Consider the following 21,781-nt stretch of genomic DNA (forward strand, 5'->3'; position numbering starts at 1 on the left):
ACAAATTCAACATCTGACGAGTGGAGTGGTCTGGTCAAAACGGGGTCTCTTTGATTCTACTTGACAGTTCGCGTGTAGTGAACTACCACGTAAACCAACCAACCAACTTGATTAAATGCTTTAATAAATTTATTTTCTACCGTTAACATAACCGTATTATTAATTTTACTTTATATTTCTCTTTGCAGAATTCCCACATTAAACCAAAAATTTGCTGCTTAACACCCACATAACTGGCATTTAAATCTGCGCTAAAACCACCACCTTTACCAGCAGAAACTCCTCCTTTAACATAATCATGTATGGTATGTTATATGAAAGTGTAGCGTACTTTGTACAAAAAGAATATGGACAAGATATATGGAAACAAGTGTGTCAGATTGTTGACTGTAAACACAGTACCTTCAAGACACATCAAATCTATCCCGATAAGTTAATGCCCGATTTTGCTGCCGCTTTAGCAGCGGTAACGGGAGAAACTTTTGATTTTTTTATGAATTTCTTTGGAAAATGTTTCGTACGATTCTTCAGTAATTTCGGTTATGACAAAATGATTCGTTCAACGGGTCGATATTTTTGTGATTTCTTACAATCGATTGACAATATACATTTGCAAATGCGTTTTACATATCCAAAAATGAAATCACCTTCTATGCAATTGGCCCATATGGACGATGAGGGTGCTGTGATTATATATCGCAGCAGTCGTACGGGTATGTCGAAATATTTAATAGGACAAATGACCGAGGTGGCAAAAGAGTTTTATAAACTTAAAGTTAAGGCTTATGTTATAGAGTCGCAAAATGATATTTCGGGCGGAACAACAGGACCCATTAAATTATCGGATGTACCATTAACGGTTATAGTTAAATATCGTTTGGATTTCGATAATCGAGAGTATATGGCTAAACGTGTTAATGTAGTGGCCCATCCCACACAACTCAAATTGCCGACTGTTAATATGAATGTATTTTTGGATTTATTTCCCTTTACTTTGGTTCTAGATCGTGACATGTGTATAACACATGCAGGCGAAAAGATCTTTGAAACTTGGATTCTACATAATCCCGGCAAAAATCCCAAAGACTTTATTGGCTCCCATATTATAGATCTATTCATATGCCGAAGACCCAAAGATATTAAAATCGAATGGGATACAATTATACAAATGCGCACCGTGCTGTTTGAATTCGAATTATTGCGAACGGGTCGTAATAAAGCCGCCTATACGGCAGCCATGAATATGGACTTTGAAAATCAAGATGAAATGTCTTATTCGGAGGCCCAGAATATAGTGGAAAGTAGTTTTTTTAAAGGTAAAGAAGATGACGAAGACGCAGATGATGAAAATGGCATTGATCCAGCCACGGGTCTGAGGAAAATATCCCAAGGCAATAAATCTATTTTACTGAAAGGACAAATGTTTTATTTAAAAGATTTGGATTCTTTGATCTTTCTCTGTAGTCCTCTAATAGAAAATCTAGATGAATTGCATGGCATAGGTTTATATTTAAATGATTTAAATCCACATGGTTTGAGTCGCGAATTGGTAATGGCCGGTTGGCAGCACTGTTCCAAATTGGAAATAATGTTCGAAAAGGAAGAACAAAGATCTGATGAATTGGAGAAATCTTTAGATTTAGCCGATTCATGGAAGAAACAAGGTGATGAGCTACTCTATTCGATGATACCCAGACCCATAGCTGAACGTATGCGCAATGGTGAGGAAGCGCATTGTCAAACATTTGAAGAAGTTTCGGTAATATTTGTAGAAGTTATGAATATTTACGATGGTGATGCCACTAACATACAAAATGCCATGGAAGCGGTAACTACTTTGAATAAAGTCTTTTCAGCATTCGATGAAGAAATCATATCACCATTTGTCTATAAAGTAGAAACTGTGGGTATGGTTTATATGGCAGTATCGGGAGCCCCCGATGTTAATCCTTTACATGCCGAACATGCTTGTGATTTGGCTTTGCGTTTAATAAAAAAGGTTAAAGCTTTACAAATACCTGGACTATCTATACGTATAGGCATAAATTCGGGACCCGTTGTGGCAGGTGTAGTGGGCTTAAAAGTTCCACGTTATTGTCTATTTGGTGATACGGTTAATACCGCTTCACGTATGGAAAGTACTAGCGATCCGTATAAAATACAATTATCCAATTATACGGCGAAAAAAGTACGAGAACTTGGTTACAAAGTCGAATCACGCGGTTTTGTAAAGGTCAAAGGTAAAGGTGAAATGGAAACATATTGGCTGCTAGCGGGACCAAATGAATAATCATTCATATCGATTCATAATAATGATGGATGTAATCTTTACATACTCATATGCATAGATTTAATTTATTATTTAACATTAAGGGTTGGTTTTTTTGTTTTTGATTCACAAAAAATGCAAAAGAAATATTTAAGCAATTTCTTAGATAAAATATGTATTAAAGGAAAAAATGATGAAATTAAATTTTATTGATAACAATAAATGAAGTATAAATATAAAAAAAAATATATATATTTACGACACTTTATTACATGTGGTTTGGCTTTTATTTGTTAAATAACATAAAGGAAAGATATTAAAAAAGTGAGTGGGTATAAATATTATTGCCAAGTAAAATCAGAATATATATAAAAATAAAAAGTAAACGATAGATGTCAAGTATGTACTTTGTAAGTATTTTTTTTGTCTTTTAAAGTAACTTGAGACTTTAAAGAAAAATCTTTTTCATCTCAATGAAAATCTCAAAAGCCCCTGAATCTGTTTAAAGGTAAATAATGAAATTAATTAATGCCAAAAACTTTACACCATTTTTAATCTTCTAAGTATAAAAGTAATAAAATTAATGAGTGTTTATTATACAACTACAGAAGCTGATTTTTTTGCTTTAATTTAAGACTTGTTAAAGAATTTAAAGATTAAAAATTTTATTTTTGTTTCTTATGTTAAAAGGATAATGCTAAACTATTATGGAAATCATGAAAATTAATTTGTTTTAACAGCTGATAGAAGTTGGAAAAATTATGGCTTGGGTATCATATTCAGTTTCATTGTTGAAATAATGTAGATTTAATTTTCATCTTCATATACCATACCATGTTCATATGTATGTATGTATGTATGTATGTATGTATGTATGTATGTATGTATGTATGTATGTATGTATGTATATATTTTAGGTAACAAGGCGTATGAGTAATATTAATTAAGTACATATAGAAAATAGTCTTTAGCGGAAATCAATACTTCAAACGCATTCCATAAGCTTTAATAACGTTAATTAACAACGTCCTATTCTATCTATATATCTATCTATCTATCTATCTATCTATCTATCTATCTATCTATCTATCTATCTATCTATCTATCTATCTATCTTTCTATCTATCTATCTATCTATCTATCTATCTATCTATCTATCTATCTATCTATCTATCTACCTATCTATCCATTTATCTATCTATCTATCTATCTATCTATCTATCTATCTATCTATCTATCTATCTATATATCTATCTATCTATCTATCTATCTATCTATCTATCTATCTATCTATCTATCTATCTATCTATCTATCTATCTATCTATCTATCTATCTATCTATCTATCTATCTATCTATCTATATATCTATCTATCTATCTATCTATCTATCTATCTATCTATCTATCTATTTATTTATATATCTACCTACCTACCTATCTATCTATCTATCTACCTATCTTTCTAACTATTTATCTATCTATCTATCTATCTATCTATCTATCTATCTATCTATCTATTTATATATCTATCTATCTATCTATCTATCTATCTATCTATCTATCTATCTATCTATCTATCTATCTATCTATATATCTATCTATCTATCTATCTATCTATCTATCTATCTATCTATCTATCTATCTATCCATCTATCTATCTATCTATCTATCTATCTATCTATCTATCTATCTATCTATCTATCTATATATCTATCTATCTATCTATCTATCTATCTATCTATCTATCTATCTATCTATCTATCTACCTATGTGCCGCTCGGAACTGTTGTAAAAAACAACTCCTCTGTTAAAAAGACTTTATTTTTTCAGTTTTGTTACAAACGGACTAATATGTTAAAATTTGAATATAACGCAAGCATGTGTTGTTCTTAGGTTAGGTTGATAGAAGGATGTATTCCAATACCAAATCCGAAGAAATTGTGCGCTCCTAAGTGTTATCCTTAAAGTAAATTTTGTAAAACAAAAGATTTCTAAGAAATGCCTGAAAGTTGTTTTTACTGAATAGATAAATAGTGTAACATTACAAGCAATGCCCATGGTTTTTTTAACAAGGAATACGGAGGCTGCGTTTGAGGTATTCCCAATCCCATATTTTTGTTTTTAAAACATGAGATAATATTTTTCATTTGTAAGAAAAAGATAATTTTTAATATTTGTTGCCAATTAAACATTTAGAAAACTACTTAACTTTATGCAGAACTGACCTTTACCAACAGCAATACACTATTTTGTAATTTAAAATTGATAATTATTTTTAACAGTAAACAAAACTTCCCAAATATCACCACAACACAAAATAAAAAAAGTGAAGAAGGCAAACTAAAACAACAAACAAAACAACAAACTTTTAAAGCACTCACTAAGAAACGACAACACAGAAAGTACTCAAAATTGCGAAATTAACAAATGGAAATATATTCAACCGATCAATAAAATTACAAAATTTACATACAAATTGTTAAATCCATTACTAATGTAACCCTACAACTTTAATGTAGTATTAAATAAATTCATTATGTTTAAACTTGTATGTAAGTGAACCCTCTTATTAGAACTAGCAATCAAAATTTGGCAGCACTTTTTTGCGCGCATTTTTTACGAACGTTTGTTTATAAAAACTCATAAATTTTGATCAAAACAAAGAGATAAGAAAAGTAAAAGGTGACTGACAACATTTATAAATTTCCAGTTGAATGCATTGATTTCAGGTGAAAAGTGTAAAGAAAAAGTTCTTTAAAAATGTTAAAATTTAGTTTAATAGTGGCGGTATGTGAAAATTTGGGCATTGGCATAAATGGTAACCTGCCCTGGAGGTTAAAGTATGTAATAAGAAAAAAGTACCTATTTGGCTTTAATCTCTTACTAACAATATTATCCATAGATCAGAGCTGAAATATTTTGGTGACACTACAAAACGTGTTAAGGATGCTAGTAAACGTAATGTGGCCATAATGGGACGTAAAACCTACTTCGGTATACCCGAGTCCAAACGACCCCTTCCCCAACGTTTGAATATTGTTTTAAGCACAACTTTAAAACCAACAGATCTTCCACCAGATGTACTGTTATATCCAAATCTGGAATCGGCCATGAAAATGTTGGAAGAAGATGAAAAACTAAAACAAGAAATCGAAACCGTTTGGATTGTAGGCGGCAGTGGTGTTTATGCTGAAGCTATGGCTTCACCACGTTGTCATCGTTTGTATTTGACAAAAGTTTATGCAGAATTTGAATGTGATACGTTTTTCCCTAAAATTCCCGAAGACTTTAAAGAAGTTGAATTGGATGCCGAGACACCGCGAGGCATGCAAGAAGAAAACAATATTAAATATGAATATAAAATATTAGAAAAACAGTCGGCTTAAAGCAATTAATAAACAAATTATTTTTTTTTTATAAATACAACAGAATTTATTTGTTTTTTACATCATCGGCCGTTATAATATCACCTTCTATACCCTTAGCGGCCAACATTAGTTCATAAAGCTGCACCACTTGATCATCCTTTAACATTTCTACCGTTTCTGGATCTAATTCATCACCTAAAGTGCCTTTAGGTTTGCCTCTTAAACCTAATTGTTGACTTATTGTTACTGCGTATTTCTAAAAAAAAAACGGAATAATAAATTGTTTAAGGAAAAAAGTATTTTTAAATGTGTTTTTGGCACCTACCGCCCATTCTGTCATAAATAGTTGTGCCTCCATGGGTGTACATTTTAAATGACGCCGGAACTCATCTTTCACATATCTATCACCCAGTTCACGCAATTCATCAGGCAAACCTTAAAAAATTCCATAATAAGTAATGTTTTGTGGAAGCTTTGTATGTGGAAAAACCTACCTCTATGCAGTCTCAATACTGTTTTATATAGTATACGTACTTTTTGTGGATGTGACAATTGATTAACAACTATTTTAGACATTATTTTAAAAGTTTTATTTAAAATTAACTATATTTTACTCTAAATTCACGTAATTTTATTTTAATTGTTTTTTATTAGCAAAAAATTAAGGTTAGAAAAAATCATAACAAAAAACAGCTGTTCAATAGTGTTGGAAAGTGATTGCAGAATAGAAATTTTGCAAGGATACCTGCAATATTTCGATAATAAAATATTTCATAGATAAATTTTTGACAAAATCTTTTATAAAAGTAAATAAGAAAAATTCTGTTGTTTTATTATCAATTCACTTTTGTTTATTTTTAAATTTACTTTCTGCAATCTGTGCAAAAAATACCTGGTTCACACTGTGAAACTTTTGATATTGTGTGTGAAAAGAGAAAAAAGAGATAATTGATATTTCTTTCTCTCACACACAAAAATCAAAAGTTTCCCAGTGTGAACAAGGTCAAAATCGCTTTCAAATTAGGGTTTATAGTTGAAACGAAAAGACGACTTTTTGCATTTAGGTAAAAGTCGACTTTTCGACTTTTTTCGACTATTTTCGACTATTTTCGACTTTTCGACTTTTTTCGACTTTTTCCGACTTTTTGAATATTTTCGACTTTTCCACTATTTCAAACTTGTCGACGATTTTCGACTTTTTCTGATTTTTTTTTTCGATTTTCAACTATTTTCGACTGTTTAACTATTTTTGTCTTTTTTCGATTATTTTAGACTTTTCGTCTTTTTTTAATTTTTTTCGACTGTTTAACTATTTTTGTTTTTTTTTTCGACTTTTCGACAATTTTCGACATTTTCCGATATTCTTCGACTTTTTTCGACATTTTCGACTTTTTCCGACTTTATGACTTTTCGACTTTTTACCGACTTTACGAGTATTTTCGACATTTTCGACTTTTAATTCCAAAGTTGACTTTTCGACTTTTTTCACAGACGATAGTCGAGTTATCGACTTTTTTGTAACAAAATTGTCGACTTCGACTTTTCTACGCTTTTCCAGCAGTTTAACAATCTACTACTAACATCGTGCAACTGTGAAAGCAAGAACATGCTAGAATATTTTTTATAGCAGTTGCCAGGGTGCACTTATAAGGTGAAATGAATTCAACAGCTGATTGTTATTTTTTTAATGTACAATAACTGTTAATATTTACAATTTTAAGTTGCCAGATGCTAAAGTAATTTAAATTTACAATTAAAAGAATAATTGTTTATGTCTTTAAAATTTACTTTAAATAATCATGAAAACTGTTTAAATTGTAGCAATAAAACACAAAATTTCCGATCAATGAAACAATTGTATTTTTAAATTATTTGTGTAGTAAACTCTTTTTAAATATAAAAAAAACCTTATAAAAAGTATTTCTAATTTTCGTCTATTGATATATTTTTGGCAATTGTAATTGATTACATACATTTATAATAAAGTTTTCTATTGTATGGTAAATTAAAATTGTATTATAAATTAAAATATTATAATATTAAATTTGATTGTTGTATTTGTCGTTTCATTATATACAGTATATATTAAAAAGGTCACTCTGGCAACTGTCTGACATAAGTATACAACTCTTGTGGTTTTTGTAAAATTTAACTACACCTTATTATTGTACCATGACAGTTGCTATTTTTTACAAGCGTGTGCGCCATCTTTATTGTTTATATAAAAGCAAGATTTGAACGCAACGCCGCCATTCCTTAAAAAAGTGTGTATTTGACCGAACGTGTGATTGCCGCACATAAATTTATAACACACGAGTAGAATCAATAAAGTGCAACCAAAAAAGTAAAATTTTTTTGGAAATAAGGTGTACAACATTTTTACGATTAATTATATTAAAAAACAACAAATAAAATAAACAAGGTAAGTGTTTAAAAAAAAGAATTATTTTACTATATATGGTAGAAAAAAACTTGACATTGAAAAAAAATACATAGTGGAAAAAATTTGCAATAATTTTTGTAATATTGAAAGAAAAAAAACACGTGGGGTGGAAGGAAAGAAAAATTTATTGATTTTCTTTTTTTCAAAGAAATTTTTATTAATAAAGTGTTTAGATGATGAAATATTAAGAATTTATAGTTTTTTTTTGTGGTATATTATAGAAATCGTGAAAAAACATGCGTCATTACGAAGTATCTGGAAAAAAGTAGAAGTTTTTGTTCGTTCGTTCGTTGAAACATGAGTCACGGTTTTAATGAATTTAATAGTTTTATAAAATTCTTTCTAAACAATAATTAAATTTTTTATTTATTTAATAATTACTTGTTAATTTTTCAGCTTAATTAATAAACCTCATGTTTTTTTATCTTGTATAGAATTTTTCTTTGTATGATAAAATCTAACCTCCTTTTTTTAATTTGCTGCAATGTGTTAGTGTTTGTAAGCTTTGATACTTATACATTTTCATGTGTATTTTTTTTATATATTTCAAATATTTCCATTTAATGCAGTTTATCTGTTTCCTTCCCCTCCCCTACAACCTTTTTGGTTTTTTTTAAGGCCTTGGCAACAGAATTATTCTCGAACCTACAATTTACTACGTTTTTTTTTATTTCTACTATTATTAACCCCTAAATGACCCATTGCTTTTTGCACTTCCGTTATTATGGATAGTTTTTTTTTGTTTTTGTGTAGCGGAAATTGTCACGCTATGCAGCAGCTGTCATTGATTTTTCCTTATTTTCTTTTGTTATTTGTTGACAAATGAAAAAAATGACAGATGTTGCATTATTTTTGGATAAAAAACGAGACTTTTCTATAAATTTTTAATATTTTAATTTATTTTCATAATAATTAGTAAATAATTTTAGTTGAAACAGAAAAAAATGTGATGATTTATTTATGCTGCCATATTTTATACTTTACACTCCCGAAAGTTCGCCTATAATAGAAATATACACACAGTGTTGTTGTATTATTGATTTGTCGTGTTTCTAATCGATTTTTCTGCAAAATGCCTAGTGTTAGGGGAATTTTAAGTTGTTTAAGTGAAAAATAGTATTTTAAATTACGATTTTTTTTTTAGCAAAACATTTAAATAGCTTAAATCCCTACAAAAAACGTCAAATAATTGAATTATATGTAATAATCATGTTGTATTGCTTTAGTTAAACAAATTTGCTGCATTCTCCCAATTTTAACTCAATGAATATGAATTGGAAATTTAAATAGAAATTTTTCAAGAATACCTGCAATATTTCATAGATAAATGTTTGACAAAATCTTTTATAAAAGTAAATAATAAAAATTCTATTGTTTTTTATTAACAATTCGCTTTTGTTTATTTTTAAATTTACTTTCTGTAATCTGTGCAAAAAATACCTGGGTTACACTGTGAAACTTTTGATTTTGTGTGTAAGAAAAAGAGATGAACCAGGTCAAAATCGCTTTCAAATTAGGGTTTATAGTTGAAATGAAAAGACGACTTTTCGACTTTTTGCATTTAGGTAAAAGTCGACTTGCCGACTATTTTCGACTTTTGAATATCTTCGACTTTTTCAGACTTTTCGACTATTTTAGGCTTGTCGACGATTTTCTGTTTTTTTTCGATTTTCAACTCTTTTCGACTGTTTAACTATTTTTGTCTTTTTTCGACTATTTTAGACTTTTCTTATTTTTTTTTAATATTTTCGACTATTTTTTGTCTTTTTCCGACTTTTCGAATATTTTCGACTTTTTCCAACTTTTCGACTATTTCAGACTTGTCGATGATTTTCGAATTTTTCTGTTTTTTTTTCGATTTTCAACTAATTTTGTCTGTTTAACTATTTTTGTCTTTTTTTTGACTATTTTAGACTTTTCGTCTTTTTTTTTACTTTTTTCGACTGTTTAACTATTTTTGTCTTTTTCCGACTTTTCGAATATTTTCGACTTTTTCCGACTTTCTTCGACTTTTTAAATTAAAATTTTAAATTTTCCTATTGAATTATTATTTTTGGATTTACGAAAACAAAACCAACTATCCAGACTAGTATATTCTTATAATATTTATAATTTTTAATTTTGTCAACGAATTATTAACAAAACAACCAAAGTACAGTACATCAATAAAATATTTCATTTTGCTCTTTGTAACGCTGTTATGAAAGATACGCTTAAAGAGAAACTAACTACCTACATACATGCATATGTATGTATGTATGTATTTGCATAGTTTGCAAAACTTTTTTCCAAATGGAAACAAAAAGAAGCAATGAAATCACATGACCTTTAAACCAAAGTCTAGTAAATGCAAAAAAATTTGTTTAAATTAAATACTTTTTATTTCAAATTAATTTCGTTTTAATCTTTTCTAAAAAATTTCCATAAATATATTAGAAAAAATAAACAAACTTACCAACACATTGCCAGACCACAGCGCGCTATATTGTGGTAGTGGTGGTGGTGGTGGTGGAGGTATGAAATCATACACAATCGTAAAATGTTAATAAACTTAATTAGTCATTCACCCTAAAAATGTGGTTGTTAAACACAAACAGGTTTAATCAATTCTACGAAAAGATAAGCACAATAAATAAAACAATACAAAATGGTGAGATTGGTAATCAAAAAAGAAAGAACCTAAAAGTTTGATAAAACTAAAACCACCAAAATTATTAAAACCATTAAAAGAAAACATTACAATTAAACTAGATTTAATAAAACATAAAAATAAACATATTCTAATACCCACGTCTCCCTCTTTTTTTCCCTTATTTTCAGATGTCTAAAGCTCCTGCTATTGGTATTGATTTGGGTACAACCTACTCTTGCGTAGGTGTATTCCAACACGGTAAAGTTGAAATTATTGCCAACGATCAGGGTAATCGTACCACACCATCATATGTTGCCTTCACCGACACTGAACGTCTTATTGGAGATGCAGCCAAAAATCAAGTCGCTATGAATCCCACAAATACCATCTTCGATGCTAAGCGTTTGATTGGTCGCAAATTCGATGATGCCACCGTTCAAGCTGATATGAAACATTGGCCCTTCGATGTTGTCAGCGTTGACGGTAAACCAAAGATCCAAGTTTGCTATAAGGATGAGAAGAAAACTTTCTTCCCCGAAGAAATTTCTTCGATGGTTTTGTCTAAAATGAAGGAAACCGCCGAAGCTTACTTGGGCAAACCAGTTACAAATGCTGTCATCACTGTGCCAGCCTATTTCAATGACTCTCAGCGTCAAGCCACTAAGGATGCTGGTACCATTGCTGGTTTGAATGTTTTGCGTATCATCAATGAACCTACCGCTGCTGCCATCGCTTACGGTCTCGACAAAAAGGCCGCTGGCGAACGTAATGTTCTCATTTTCGATTTGGGCGGTGGTACTTTTGATGTATCCATCCTCTCCATTGACGACGGCATCTTCGAGGTCAAGTCCACTGCTGGTGACACCCATTTGGGTGGTGAAGATTTTGATAACCGCCTAGTCACCCACTTTGTCCAGGAATTCAAGCGTAAGCATAAGAAGGATCTTACCACCAACAAGCGTGCTTTGCGTCGTCTTCGTACCGCTTGCGAACGTGCAAAGCGTACCTTGTCCTCCTCCACCCAGGCTAGCATTGAAATCGATTCCTTGTTCGAAGGTACCGATTTCTATACCTCCATCACTCGTGCCCGTTTCGAGGAGTTGAACGCTGATTTGTTCCGCAGCACCATGGACCCCGTCGAGAAGGCTTTGCGCGATGCTAAGCTCGACAAGGCTCAAATCCACGACATTGTCTTGGTCGGTGGTTCCACTCGTATCCCCAAGGTACAAAAATTGTTGCAAGATTTCTTCAACGGTAAGGAATTGAACAAGTCCATCAACCCCGATGAGGCCGTCGCCTACGGTGCTGCTGTACAAGCCGCCATCTTGCACGGTGACAAGTCCCAAGAAGTCCAAGACTTGTTGTTGCTCGATGTTACTCCCTTGTCTTTGGGTATCGAAACCGCTGGCGGTGTCATGAGCGTTCTCATCAAGCGTAACACCACCATCCCCACCAAGCAAACCCAGACCTTCACCACTTACTCCGACAACCAACCCGGTGTATTGATCCAGGTCTACGAAGGTGAACGTGCTATGACCAAGGACAACAACTTGTTGGGCAAATTCGAATTGTCTGGCATTCCCCCAGCACCACGTGGTGTTCCCCAAATCGAAGTCACCTTCGATATCGATGCCAACGGTATCTTGAACGTCACCGCCTTGGAACGTTCCACCAACAAGGAAAACAAGATCACCATCACCAACGACAAGGGTCGCTTGTCCAAGGAAGACATCGAACGCATGGTCAACGAGGCTGAGAAATACCGCAACGAAGATGAAAAGCAAAAGGAAACCATTGCCGCTAAGAACTCTTTGGAATCGTACTGCTTCAACATGAAGGCCACTTTGGACGAAGACAACTTGAAGAGCAAGATCTCCGAGTCTGACCGCAACACCATCATGGAGAAATGCAACGAAACCATCAAATGGTTGGATGCCAATCAATTGGCCGATAAGGAAGAATACGAACACCGTCAAAAGGAATTGGAAGGTGTTTGCAATCCCATCATCACCAAATTGTACCAAGGTGCTGGTGGTGCTCCCGGTGGCATGCCTGGCGGTATGCCCGGTGGCTTCCCAGGCGCTGGTGGTGCCGCCGGTGCTGGAGCTGGTTCCGGTGCTGGTCCCACCATCGAAGAAGTCGATTAAATACCAAATCGACATTATTGATATTGATGAAGATGAAAAATATTCCAACAACACCCTCTACTTTTTTCCTTTCATCATTATTATTATTATTATAATTATTGCTAAACATCCAAAAAACAACATATATTCCAAAAAATATACTGCTGCTTGGATTTTTAAATTAAACCTTTAAAAACCCTACAACAACAAGAACAACTGCTCTTCGTATTATATTATCTCATCCATCTTAATAAAACAAAAGATAACATAACATCCCCCTCAACAACAAAAACATAAAACTAAAATTTAACATCTTTTTAGTAAAATTAAAATGTTTGCTTGCATTGAATTTCCCAAAAAAAAAAGAACGAAAAATAAATTTAAAAAATTTAAATGAAGATAAAAAAACTAAAAATATTTTGTTGTTTAATTTGCATTTTAGAAAGGGAAAGGGGTAAAGTCTAAAAAGGGAAATTTTTTATTATATAAAATATGAAAAGTTACAATGGAAACTAAAGTAGACAATTAGTTATTTGCTAGCAAAGTAATATATATGTATAACGGGCAACTAATAAACAAAATATTTGTATAAATAGTTCGAATTTATGAAATTCTTATAAATATGAAGCTAGAAATTTCTTAAAAATGTCTCTCACTTGTAGAAAGAGGGAAGTTTCCAGTTTTCAAATGTTTATAGATAAACGTTTTTTTTATTACGCTGCTATTCTAGAATAGGTGTGACGCAAATATTAAATTTGACATAAAACAGTTGGTCGGATTCACCATGTATTGGTATTAGTATGTGTGGTATTGTGTGAGTGGTTCGGGTCTTTTTGTGCTGGACGCACGTGGTATATACAGAAAATAAGCATGTTTTGTATAATGTTTTTTGCACATTTTTTTCTATAATAGTTTGGGACACATGGAAACAAAACCCAGCAAAAAATAATTGATGTCGTACTCTACAAAGTACATCTTAATCACATCTAAAAATGCGATTACATATTATTCATTTTTATAAACCTAAGAGATGTAGAAAAGTCATTACAAATAACGTATTTGAAGTACATCAAGGTTTGGTGAAAAACCTGTGAAATTTTCATAAGATTGTCATTAAAAGAATGTGTTTTATTTTTGACATCCAAATATCGGATGTTTACTGCTTCTAAACCTAAGAATTAGGGTTCTATAAATCGACTTTCGAACAATCGACTTTTTGTCGAAAAAAAGTCGATAACTCGACTTTTTGTCGAAAAAAAAGTCGATAACTCGACTATCGTCTATGAAAAAAGTCGAAAAGTCGACTTTGTTAATAAAAGTCAAAAAAAGTCGGAAAGTCGAAAAAAGTCGGAAATAGTCGAAGAAAGTCGGAAAAAGTTGAAAAAAGTCGGAAAAAGTCGAAAAAAATCGGAAAAAGTCCGAAATAGAAAGAAGTCGAAAAAACTCAAAAAATTGCAATAAATAGAAAAAATATAAATAATTTTTTTTTATTAATAATAATAAATAATAATAATATAATGTTAAATGGCAACATCATAAATTTACGCTTCTGGATTCGGAAAAAGTCGAAAATAGTCGGAAAAAGTAGAAAAAAGTCGAAAAAAGTCGGAAAAAGTCGAAAATAGTCGAAAAGTCGGAAAGTCGAAATGTCGACTATTTATAAAATATTAAAAGTCGAAAAATCGACTAATAACTAAATGCAAAAAGTCGAAAGTCGACTTTTCATAAAATGCAAAACGTCGAAAAGTCGACTTTTCGTTTCAACTATAGAACCCTACAGAGAATAGATGTAGTTAAGAGTTAAGCCAAAAATTTACAACATCCCTCCAATGACACTCTAATGTAAAATTCATAGATTTTCACCTGAATTTGAAGCACTTCGGATTACTAGTTCTAGCGTTTCCACAACAATTGGATCTCCGGAGCTCCGGAACTACCCGATTCTAAATCGGACAAAGATTGTCAACTCAGCAACAGCTGTATCAACCGGAAGTTTTTTCCCCAGGGAAGAACATTCAATTACAGCCAACCTGTTGCAACAACAACTAGTGCAGATGAGACAATTGGATCTTCGCTGTGGAACGACCCGAGTCTTACTCGGCCAAAGATTGTCAACCCAGCGACAGCTGTATCAACCGAAAGTTTTTTCCCCAGGAAAGAACTATCGGCCACAGTCGAGCTGTTACAACAACAACAACTAGTTCTGATGAAAATACTACATCTTTTTCCACACTTTTTTTGCTAGGACGTGTAAAGTCGGTGTGGCTGAATTGACAATCCTTTGTCGTTGTTTGTTGAACTCCGAGTCATTCCGGTGTGAAGAACCGATTGTTGTGGGAACGTAGCATAGCATAATAATAGAATAATACTGGAAGGTCGTCCAGGTGCTACTGCTACAACAACAACCTATACCTTCATATAGGGACTTGCAGCATTGAACAAAGTTTTATCAAAAATATTCCTTGGACGCGCCCAGTATTAAGTTTAAGAGTTTTAAGTGTATACAGCAGTATTATTTTCTGTGGTTCAAGTGGTTTTACCACTCTAACGTCAACAAAAACAAAACAGTGTTGGTTGGGCAACAAGAGCTGTTGAATCACAGCTGTATCTTAAAATTGCTCCTAATTTTACATTTTAAAAATAACGGAAATTTGTTATAATATTCGCATTGCCAAGTATTATTTGGCATGAACTTGCTAATTTCTCATGTTGTTAACTTCACACTCTAGCCACTTGAAAAGTGCATCAGTTCATTTAACGTTATCAGATATTTACATTTTCATTGCTAATGAGCAGATTAAGTGCATTTACAATTTAATAAACAAATACGTAATACATTTTTAAAATGGTCCTCAAGTTTGCGGCAAATTTAAATTTCTTATTCACGGAAGCCTCCAGCATAGCAGAGAGGATACATCTTGCTTATCGTGCCGGTTTTCGTGCAGTAGAAATACCATTTCCCCGTTCGGAAGAGGAACAAGTGGCTGCGGCCAAAAAAGAGACCGGCATAGAAGTTGCCCTAATGAATGTGGCCCTAGGCACGGGAGAAATGTCGTTAGGATCTTCTAGCATACCAGGGGCAGAAAATGAGTTTAAGACTCATCTTAAAGAAACCGTAGCTTTGGCCAAGAAACTGCAGTGCAAAAAAATACATCTTATGGCGGGACTGGTGAAAAACTGTCCCGTAGAAGATCATTTAAAGACTTATCAAATGAATTTAAAATATGCTGCTGGTATACTGGAGCAGGAGAATATTGTGGGTCTTATTGAACCCATAAATAAGTATTCTGTACCCTCTTATTTTATGAATTCCTATGAAGTGGCTCGCAATGTTTTGGAAAATGTAAATAGTAAAAATTTACGCCTAATGTTGGACGTTTTTCACTTACAATTGATTCGAGGTAATGTGACACATGCCTTTGAAGATTTCGCTCAACTTATAGGTCACATACAAATTGCTCAAGTTCCCCAACGCCATGAACCTGATGATGTAGGAGAATTGAATTATGAATATGTTTTCTCATTGATTGAGAAATTAAAGTATAATGATTGGATCGGTTGTGAATATAAGCCAAAGACAAATACCATAGAGGGTCTGAAATGGTTAAACAAATATGGTGTGGAATTTTAAGTGATTTTTTTAATTTGTTAATATAAATTGCCGTTATTGTAAATAAAATGTAAATATGACTGTTGGACAAAATTGAAATATGTATGTTTAACTGATAGTTCTTTTTATGTAGATAGATAGATAGATAGATAGATAGATAGATAGATAGATAGATAGATAGATAGATAGATAGATAGATAGATAGATAGATAGATAGATAGATAGATAGATAGATAGATAGATAGATAGATAGATAGATAGATAGATAGATAGATAGATAGATATAGATAGATAGATAGATAGATAGATAGATAGATAGATAGATAGATAGATAGATAGATAGATAGATAGATTGATAGATAGATAGATAAATATATAGATAGATAGATAGTTCAAGTTCAAGACAAGTAGTTCAGATCAAAACAAATTTATAGGATTATAAACTTTTCTATTATGGATACAATTCATCCAAAGAAATCTTCATAAACACTTATTTCTAAAAGTAAAAACGTCAACTTTTCTGAAAATACATACATACAATGACAACACTGGATTTTATTTCCCGCTTTGAAAAGTAAACGAATTCTTTATACAAGTCGAAGTGTATTTATTAATTATTCATTTAAGTGCTTAAAAATTAAACAATTTCAAATCATTAAGTCTTACGTTCGTTTCTTAATCCAACCATGCAAAATTTGTATCCTTATTCTGATCATCATCGTATTTTTTATTCGATATTACGGACAACTCATTATTATTGGGTTTGTAAAAACCAGGACCCACATCCGTTGCCGCCTGACTATTAATGTGAACTGTTTTCAATTTTCTGCTAAAAACATTGTTCAGGCTGCCTTTCCTTTTCAGGGGCGATTTAATGTTGGGCTTAAACAGATGATCCTCGTCTCCAGCATTGTGAAAAGGTTTAGGTATATGAGGACCCATCTGGTGTAGATAACTTTGCCATTGTTGTAATTTATCATCGGCCGCCCGGAGTTGGGCTAAAGATTTTTCATGACCAGGATTTAAACCTATCGGTTGGACACCGGCCACTCCATTGAGATCAATTTTAATGGGTGCCAAAGCGGAAATAGCTCGTGATAGGCCTATCTGAGAATGACGTATGCGATGTTCCATTAAATCGGCACCCAACAGTTCTTCATTAGGATCCATGCGAATGGGTACGATTTTGTTGACTATATATAGGAGTAGAAAAGTTGAACAAATACCCCAGCAGGTGAGACATAGAGCGGAAAGAGATTGAATACCCAATAAATACCAGCCGCCACCTTTGAACAGGCCCGAACGACCTTTAGTAGTTTCTAAAGGTATGGGATTGTCAGCAAATAAACCCACTGCAATAACTCCCTGTGATAAAAGTAATGAAACATCAAATAAGAAAACATTTAAACAAATAGTTGCTCACCCAAATGCCGCATACACCGTGAACTGAACTGGCACCCACAGGATCATCTACACCTAAGCGATCAAATAAAGGCATCGTTAAGACACACAGTAAAGCACCCAATAAACCAATTAGCAAAGCTTCCCAGGCTCTATACAAAAAACAGCCGGCTGTTATAGACACCAAAGAACCCAAAATACCATTTATTAAATCTATTATATCCAAACGACCATCATGGCGCCAAAGGGAGTAACTAAAATAAGCAAAAATAAACATAAGTTAAGCTTTTGGGTTAAACTACCCGCCAGCACTTACACGCAACTAATAATGCCACCACCAAAAGAACCCATCATGGTCATGACGGCAGCTCTAGCTGCATATTGCCATTTTGAGCCGCTAACACCATAAGTACTGCCTGAATTAAAAGCCAACCAACCCCACCATAAAACAAACAAACCCATACAAGCATTCACCGGATTACCCAATGGCAGGGGATCATAACCATCGGCATAGCGACCCAAACGGGGTCCCAGCATGGCAGCGGAAGCAAACGCAGCAGTACCACCTATAATTAATAAAATAAATGAGCTAAATACAAACAAAACAAGTAACACCAACACGCTATACCAATTAAATGCACAGGACCACTGCCCGCTATATCAACAGCACCCAAATTGTTAAGAAAACCATGTTCGCCCCACACCCAACCACTGGGTATACAATAGATGATGGTATTTAACAATGAAAACAAACAATACGCTTTAAAATTGCAGCTAAAAATAAACATAAACATATCAACATTTTGAGGTTAGCTAATTAAATGAAATTCAGGACAAAGCCAACAACACTTACCGTTCCGCCATTGCTCCACTTACTATAGTTGTGGCGGTGGTGGCAAATGATAATTGAAATAGAAATGCTGCAAATATTTGACCCATTAAAGGATCATCCACCGGTGGATCGAGTAGAAAGTCACCAATAGCTATAAATGGATTGGAGAGAGGACCTCGTCCGTAGCTCATGCCATAGCCAAAAAGCCAATATGTAAAGCCGCCCAATACTATATCGATAACGTTTTTCATCATTATATTGACCTCATTTTTAATGGATACACAACCGGATTCGAGCATACCGAAACCTAAAGGAAAATATACATATATTGGTTATTTAAATATTGGTGGAGAACTGTTGTTGTTGTAAGAGTTAAAACTATACAATAATCTAGTGGGGGGTTCTACATCAATGTCCAGTCCTAAAAATTGGGCTATTTCAACTGGATGCGTCCATAAATCCATTGGACATAGTGAAGTATGGTTTCTGAGCTGTTGAATGTGTGGTGGGTGTTATGAGGGCCCTGACCACATGCAAGTCTTACGTGACCAGTATGCATTGAACCTGTTGCTCCATTCTAATCTTAGTTGTGCCAGAACTACTCTTGTTTTTCGCGACAAGTTTTCTTCCGAGACTGCTATGGTCGGTGGCGACCTTCAAGTACGACATTCATGCGGTATCCTGCGACCGCAGAATTTATGGCGTCTCTTTGAATGTTGTTCAATGCTGACAAATACGAGCACTGATTAAGTGGATCCTATCCATATCCTTCCTGACATGCCCCGGGGGAGTATCCAACTGTGTGATGTTAAAATTTGGGTGACTTCTCCGATTTTCTTGACTGAGAGGACCTTCGTTACCTCGTGCAGGTGATGTTCCGATGTAATTTGTTGGCAGTCCGTTACAGTCCTTGGGCAGGCATTTTGGCAGGTTTGAATGTTTCTCAACTAAGTATCACTGAGCAAAGGTGACTACAGTTGAGCAGCATAATTAACCACTAACCGGGGGAATTGTATTACTTTTTTTTAAAGTTACAATGTCAGAACAGAATTTTCTATCTAATAAAAATAAACTTAAATTTTAAGACCACATTCGTATTTAGCACTGCTCAATCTTAAAGAAAAGTATACTTTAGTATCTGGTTTAAATAGATAATGAATTTAACATTCATAACCGTATATTATAGCGCGAAATGAACAAAAATCTTTGGACCTAACTTTATGATGTATAGTCTATAATTGACATATAAGGTTCTTTTTCAGAAAATTACTTTAATATTCAGAATTGCCTGAAAACTACCAATAAGTAAAGCGATAGGAATTAAATTTCTTTATGATGATCGGTACATAATAGTGACAATTCCCCATATAAGGATACTTTCCGAAAATTTCTTTAACTATCATAACTGACTGGAAAATCGCAACAAAATTTCTGTCAATGTCATTTGAAATTGTAAAATCTTACCTGTTTGCATGGTAAATATAATGAAAGAAGATGTCAACACCCAATTTGTATCCTCGGTACTGAGATCGTATAGACCGGGAATAACATAACTGCTATTACGTACAATACCCTTTAAGGCCGTCTGCTGGGAGGCCGTAACATTGATGACCTTTGAGGTCATCCTACTTAGTTTGTAGGTTGTTTTTCCTAACTTAAGATAAACTCTTAAGCTTTTACTTTAAAGACAACTTGTCAGTTTGAAAGTACTCTTACTATTGTCGTTAAAACCAAATAACTAAATCAGATTTTGAATGAAAATTTTACATACTATTTAGTTAAATTTAATGTTCATGCTTAAGTTGTTGTTATTGTTGTTTTGGTCTTTCAAAATTAATTTGAAATTAACTGCCCATTGACCACAAATTAGTGGGGAAATATGAAAAAAACGAAAAATTGAAAATAACAATGCTCATGCTAAATGCAAGCAACACGTCAAGAGCTGGTTAATACACTTAAAGAAAATACTAGGAGTTTTAGTAACAGTTGCTATCTAGGGATAAAAGTAAGTTTATTTATAATATTCGTTAAATAAATTAATACAAATAGTTTCGTTTCCTTTTATATGTACTTTTATCAAATTATAATATTCCTATAGCTTAATTTTTCTAAGTGTATTAATTAGTTTACATATTTGTTTACCCGCAACTATTACGTTTGTCCACAAACAGGTGTACGTACATGTGAGTAAATTTGGTTGTTTGCATGTCCTCCATGTAAATATAAAATTAATCTTAAATTTGTTTTTGTTTTTTTTTCTATAAATGTTGTTGTTCTCTATTAAATTAACCGCAATTAATTTAAACTACAAGCAGTTAAGTATCATTTAATTTCGTTTAAAAATCTTTAGTTTAGTAATTTTATTTCTAAAGTTAAGTTTCAGTTCGAAGTTTTTGATTTTTGTGATTCATTCAAGTTGGCGAAAAATTAGCGCTGAATAGTAATGGAATGTGAATTATTTTAAATAATTTAAGATTTAATTAAATATTTACTTAAAGCGTAACGAGTGCTAATGCAAAATAATTGTCAAAATTGTTTGTTTAAAAAGAAATGTAATTGAGTGAAACGTTTTGAAAGAAAACATTTTTAAAAATTTATCCTTTGAAAGTGAACTTCTTTAAATAACCATGTAATTTCCCAATTTTATAATTTGTTCATTATTTTGAAATATTAGGAGAATGTGAAAAAGAAAAAAATATTAATTTTTAAGATTTAAAGTGAGTGGAATTGAAAATTTATGCAATTTTTTATAACGCCTTTTTGTCTGTAAATGTATTATATTAAAAACAATTGCAAAACATTTCCATTTGAAATATTTATTCTATAATTTCCTTCCCTTCACATCTATTTCCTTTTCTTATTGGTTTATAACCGCACTAAATATACACAGCTGATAATTTTAGTACTAAATTTTAACTTCAACACATCTCTAGCAGCATATAGTTTCTAGTTCTGTTCTAGTTCTGTTCTAGTTCTGTTCTAGTTCTGTTCCAGTTCTGTTCTAGTTCTGTTCTAGTTCTGTTCTAGTTCTGTTCTAGTTCTAGTTCCGTTCTAGTTCTGTTCCAGTTCTGTTCTAGTTCTGTTCTAGTTCTGTTCTAGT

At 32.6% G+C, this 21,781-nt stretch overlaps 6 protein-coding genes across 8 annotated transcripts in view; 4 read left to right on the forward strand and 2 right to left on the reverse strand.

Moving 5' to 3' along the window:
* Window positions 1-2,461, forward strand: part of LOC111680168 (soluble guanylate cyclase 89Db-like) — a 6,752-nt gene extending 4,291 nt beyond the window's left edge. For all 3 annotated transcript variants that reach the window (XM_046950022.1, XM_046950023.1, XM_046950020.1), the window contains exon 2: window positions 189-2,461. In XM_046950022.1, coding sequence (XP_046805978.1) covers window positions 299-2,290 — 1,992 coding nt within the window. In that variant the 5' untranslated portion in view covers window positions 189-298 and the 3' untranslated portion in view covers window positions 2,291-2,461. The remainder of the gene's footprint in view (window positions 1-188) is intronic.
* A 2,461-nt stretch (window positions 2,462-4,922) lies between these two features.
* Window positions 4,923-5,700, forward strand: LOC111680160 (dihydrofolate reductase). Its single transcript, XM_023441787.2, has 2 exons — window positions 4,923-5,109; window positions 5,172-5,700. Exons 1-2 carry the CDS (start codon window positions 5,030-5,032, stop codon window positions 5,653-5,655), a joined length of 564 nt encoding a protein of 187 aa, XP_023297555.2. The 5' UTR covers window positions 4,923-5,029; the 3' UTR covers window positions 5,656-5,700.
* LOC111680161 (succinate dehydrogenase assembly factor 3, mitochondrial) lies at window positions 5,540-6,357 on the reverse strand. Its single transcript, XM_023441788.2, has 3 exons — window positions 6,132-6,357; window positions 5,963-6,072; window positions 5,540-5,893 (listed from the first exon to the last, which is right to left on the reverse strand). The coding sequence occupies exons 1-3, from the start codon at window positions 6,211-6,213 to the stop codon at window positions 5,702-5,704; spliced, it is 384 nt and encodes a 127-aa protein (XP_023297556.1). The 5' UTR covers window positions 6,214-6,357; the 3' UTR covers window positions 5,540-5,701.
* Window positions 6,358-7,878: 1,521 nt separating this feature from the next.
* LOC111680172 (heat shock 70 kDa protein cognate 4) lies at window positions 7,879-13,136 on the forward strand. Its single transcript, XM_023441801.2, has 2 exons — window positions 7,879-8,059; window positions 10,901-13,136. Exon 2 carries the CDS (start codon window positions 10,901-10,903, stop codon window positions 12,857-12,859), a length of 1,959 nt encoding a protein of 652 aa, XP_023297569.1. The 5' UTR covers window positions 7,879-8,059; the 3' UTR covers window positions 12,860-13,136.
* Window positions 13,137-15,558: 2,422 nt separating this feature from the next.
* LOC111680165 (putative hydroxypyruvate isomerase) lies at window positions 15,559-16,547 on the forward strand. The gene has a single exon (XM_023441791.2). It carries the CDS (start codon window positions 15,684-15,686, stop codon window positions 16,467-16,469), a length of 786 nt encoding a protein of 261 aa, XP_023297559.2. The 5' UTR covers window positions 15,559-15,683; the 3' UTR covers window positions 16,470-16,547.
* A 340-nt stretch (window positions 16,548-16,887) lies between these two features.
* Window positions 16,888-20,381, reverse strand: LOC111680171 (putative ammonium transporter 2). The gene is made up of 6 exons (XM_023441800.2): window positions 20,146-20,381; window positions 18,703-18,988; window positions 18,478-18,623; window positions 18,166-18,415; window positions 17,872-18,103; window positions 16,888-17,813 (listed from the first exon to the last, which is right to left on the reverse strand). The coding sequence occupies exons 1-6, from the start codon at window positions 20,303-20,305 to the stop codon at window positions 17,124-17,126; spliced, it is 1,764 nt and encodes a 587-aa protein (XP_023297568.2). The 5' UTR covers window positions 20,306-20,381; the 3' UTR covers window positions 16,888-17,123.
* Between the last annotated feature and the right edge of the window lie 1,400 nt (window positions 20,382-21,781).

The sequence above is a fragment of the Lucilia cuprina genome, chromosome 4 (genome assembly GCF_022045245.1).
Source record: "Lucilia cuprina isolate Lc7/37 chromosome 4, ASM2204524v1, whole genome shotgun sequence".
Lineage (NCBI taxonomy): Eukaryota > Metazoa > Arthropoda > Insecta > Diptera > Calliphoridae > Lucilia > Lucilia cuprina.

Bases quoted from the DNA above. Each gene is read 5' to 3' on its own strand.
- LOC111680172 (XM_023441801.2), top strand. From the start codon at position 10,901: ATGTCTAAAGCTCCTGCTATTGGTATTGATTTGGGTACAACCTACTCT.
- LOC111680161 (XM_023441788.2), bottom strand. From the start codon at position 6,213: ATGTCTAAAATAGTTGTTAATCAATTGTCACATCCACAAAAAGTACGT. The intron at 6,073-6,131 runs GTAGGTTTTTCC...GAATTTTTTAAG, and splicing joins AGTATTGAGACTGCATAGAG to GTTTGCCTGATGAATTGCGT. The intron at 5,894-5,962 runs GTAGGTGCCAAA...TTTTTTTTTTAG, and splicing joins TATTTATGACAGAATGGGCG to AAATACGCAGTAACAATAAG.
- LOC111680165 (XM_023441791.2), top strand. From the start codon at position 15,684: ATGGTCCTCAAGTTTGCGGCAAATTTAAATTTCTTATTCACGGAAGCC.
- LOC111680171 (XM_023441800.2), bottom strand. From the start codon at position 20,305: ATGACCTCAAAGGTCATCAATGTTACGGCCTCCCAGCAGACGGCCTTA. The intron at 18,989-20,145 runs GTAAGATTTTAC...ATTTTCCTTTAG, and splicing joins TATATTTACCATGCAAACAG to GTTTCGGTATGCTCGAATCC. The intron at 17,814-17,871 runs GTGAGCAACTAT...CTTTTATCACAG, and splicing joins ACGGTGTATGCGGCATTTGG to GGAGTTATTGCAGTGGGTTT.
- LOC111680160 (XM_023441787.2), top strand. From the start codon at position 5,030: ATGTTAAAATTTAGTTTAATAGTGGCGGTATGTGAAAATTTGGGCATT. The intron at 5,110-5,171 runs GTATGTAATAAG...TATTATCCATAG, and splicing joins AACCTGCCCTGGAGGTTAAA to ATCAGAGCTGAAATATTTTG.